The sequence below is a fragment of the Rhinopithecus bieti genome, unplaced genomic scaffold (assembly GCF_001698545.2).
Source record: "Rhinopithecus bieti isolate Rb0 unplaced genomic scaffold, ASM169854v2 scaffold_52065, whole genome shotgun sequence".
NCBI lineage: Eukaryota > Metazoa > Chordata > Mammalia > Primates > Cercopithecidae > Rhinopithecus > Rhinopithecus bieti.
In genome coordinates, this window is record NW_016820213.1 from 5,652 (window position 1) to 7,244 (window position 1,593).

General features: G+C 37.4%; 1 protein-coding gene across 1 annotated transcript; it reads left to right on the forward strand.

The window, feature by feature from the left end:
• Positions 1-124: 124 nt before the first annotated feature.
• On the forward strand, positions 125-1,495 carry LOC108520323 (putative G antigen family E member 3; the record flags this gene model as incomplete). The annotated part of the gene is given in 4 exon segments (XM_017859656.1): positions 125-208; positions 505-520; positions 523-612; positions 1,370-1,495. Coding segments are annotated over 4 exon segments (316 nt in total), but the record flags the coding sequence as incomplete, so codon positions are not given.
• Between the last annotated feature and the right edge of the window lie 98 nt (positions 1,496-1,593).

The following is a 1,593-nucleotide window of genomic DNA, read 5'->3' on the forward strand; positions in this document are numbered from 1 at the left end:
ATTTTGAAAATATTTTCAAAATTAAAAAAGTACAAATCACGATTTTGCCATGGAATTTTCATATATGTAGCTAAGTTCTTACACACTTTTTCCAAATAACAGTATTCTATTTTCAGTGGGAAATATGAGTGAGCTTGTAAGAACAAGATCCCAATCCTCAGAAAGAGGAAATGACGAAGAGTCTTCCCAGCCAGTTGGATCTGTGATTGTGCGTTCTTTAACATTTGATGTTTTCTATTTACATAGTTTATTTTAAAAAGTGTTTTTGAACTAGTGTACATTCAGTGGTCCAGGTGTTCCATGCTGATAAAAAATGATGATGGCATCTCATGAAGGAAACTTTGGTTCAGGAATATTATATTCTGGTGTTCACTGTATGGATTTGGATATTTCTCTCTCTCTCTGTGCATGTATATATTTTATGTCTTTAGATTTATGATTTGATGCACATATGCATTTGTGTATTCATGTTATTGACTTTTGTTCCCACACACACACCCTTAGGTCCAGCAGCCCGCTGAGGAAAACATCAAGTAGAAGAAGCACCAACTGAAAATCAGGGTATTGCTCCTAGTGGGGAGATCCAAAATGAAGGAGCACCTGCTGTTCAAGGTGAAGGGAGAGTGGAGAATAATGCTTATGGGTGGTGGAGGTATATTTATGCATTATATTTTATGACATACCAGTAACAGGAGGACAGAAAACATTAGGAAGGGATCCTAAACATTTCCTGCTGCTGCTGTGGGGAGTGGTGGGACAAGGACACATAAAAAGCCACAAAACTTTCCTACCATTTTGACAGAGGCGTTTTATTGATAGGGTATTTGCATGGTTGTTGTACACCTTTAAGTGTTTTCCAGAGCTCCTGTATGGTTTGCTCGGCCATTTTCTGTTTTTTGTTTTGTTTTGTTTTGTTTTGTTTTTATGTTTCTGTGGAAGAATGGCAGCTTGCAGCTTCCTTGTCTGCCATCTGTGGACATCTCATGTATTTTTTAAGAAACTTTTTAATACGCATTTATTAATGCTTCCTCATACCATGTAATATGCTAAGTGCTGGAAATGTCAGTGCCAATTTTTTGCCTAAAGCTCATAGTCTAGTCAGACTGACTCAAACAAATCACTGATTTAATGTGATAAGAATAAGAACAAACGAGTACAAAAGGGAGAGGTAAGTTGTCTAGGGCCAGCCTTGGGAAAGGAAAGGGCGATGTTTGAACATCTCTGCTTTTCCTGTTTTCCTGGCAACAGACTCCTGAAATAATTAGCCTACAGGTTTTTATTTCATAATGATGAGTGAATACACATTATCATTTTCTCTTGCATAGTTCATGTTTTAATTTGTAAACTGATGACCTTTTTATCTTTTAAGGGCCTGACGTGGAAGCTTTTCAACAGGAACTGGCTCTGCTTAAGATAGAGGATGAGCCTGGAGATGGTCCTGATGTCAGGGAGAGGACTCAGCCCACTTTTGATCCCACTAAAGTGCTGGAAGCAGGTATGTTGTTCAATTAAGATGCAAACTATAGCGTGTCTATTTTCACAATATTATATTTTGTGTGACACAGAGGTAAAATTACTGCTACTTTAATATCA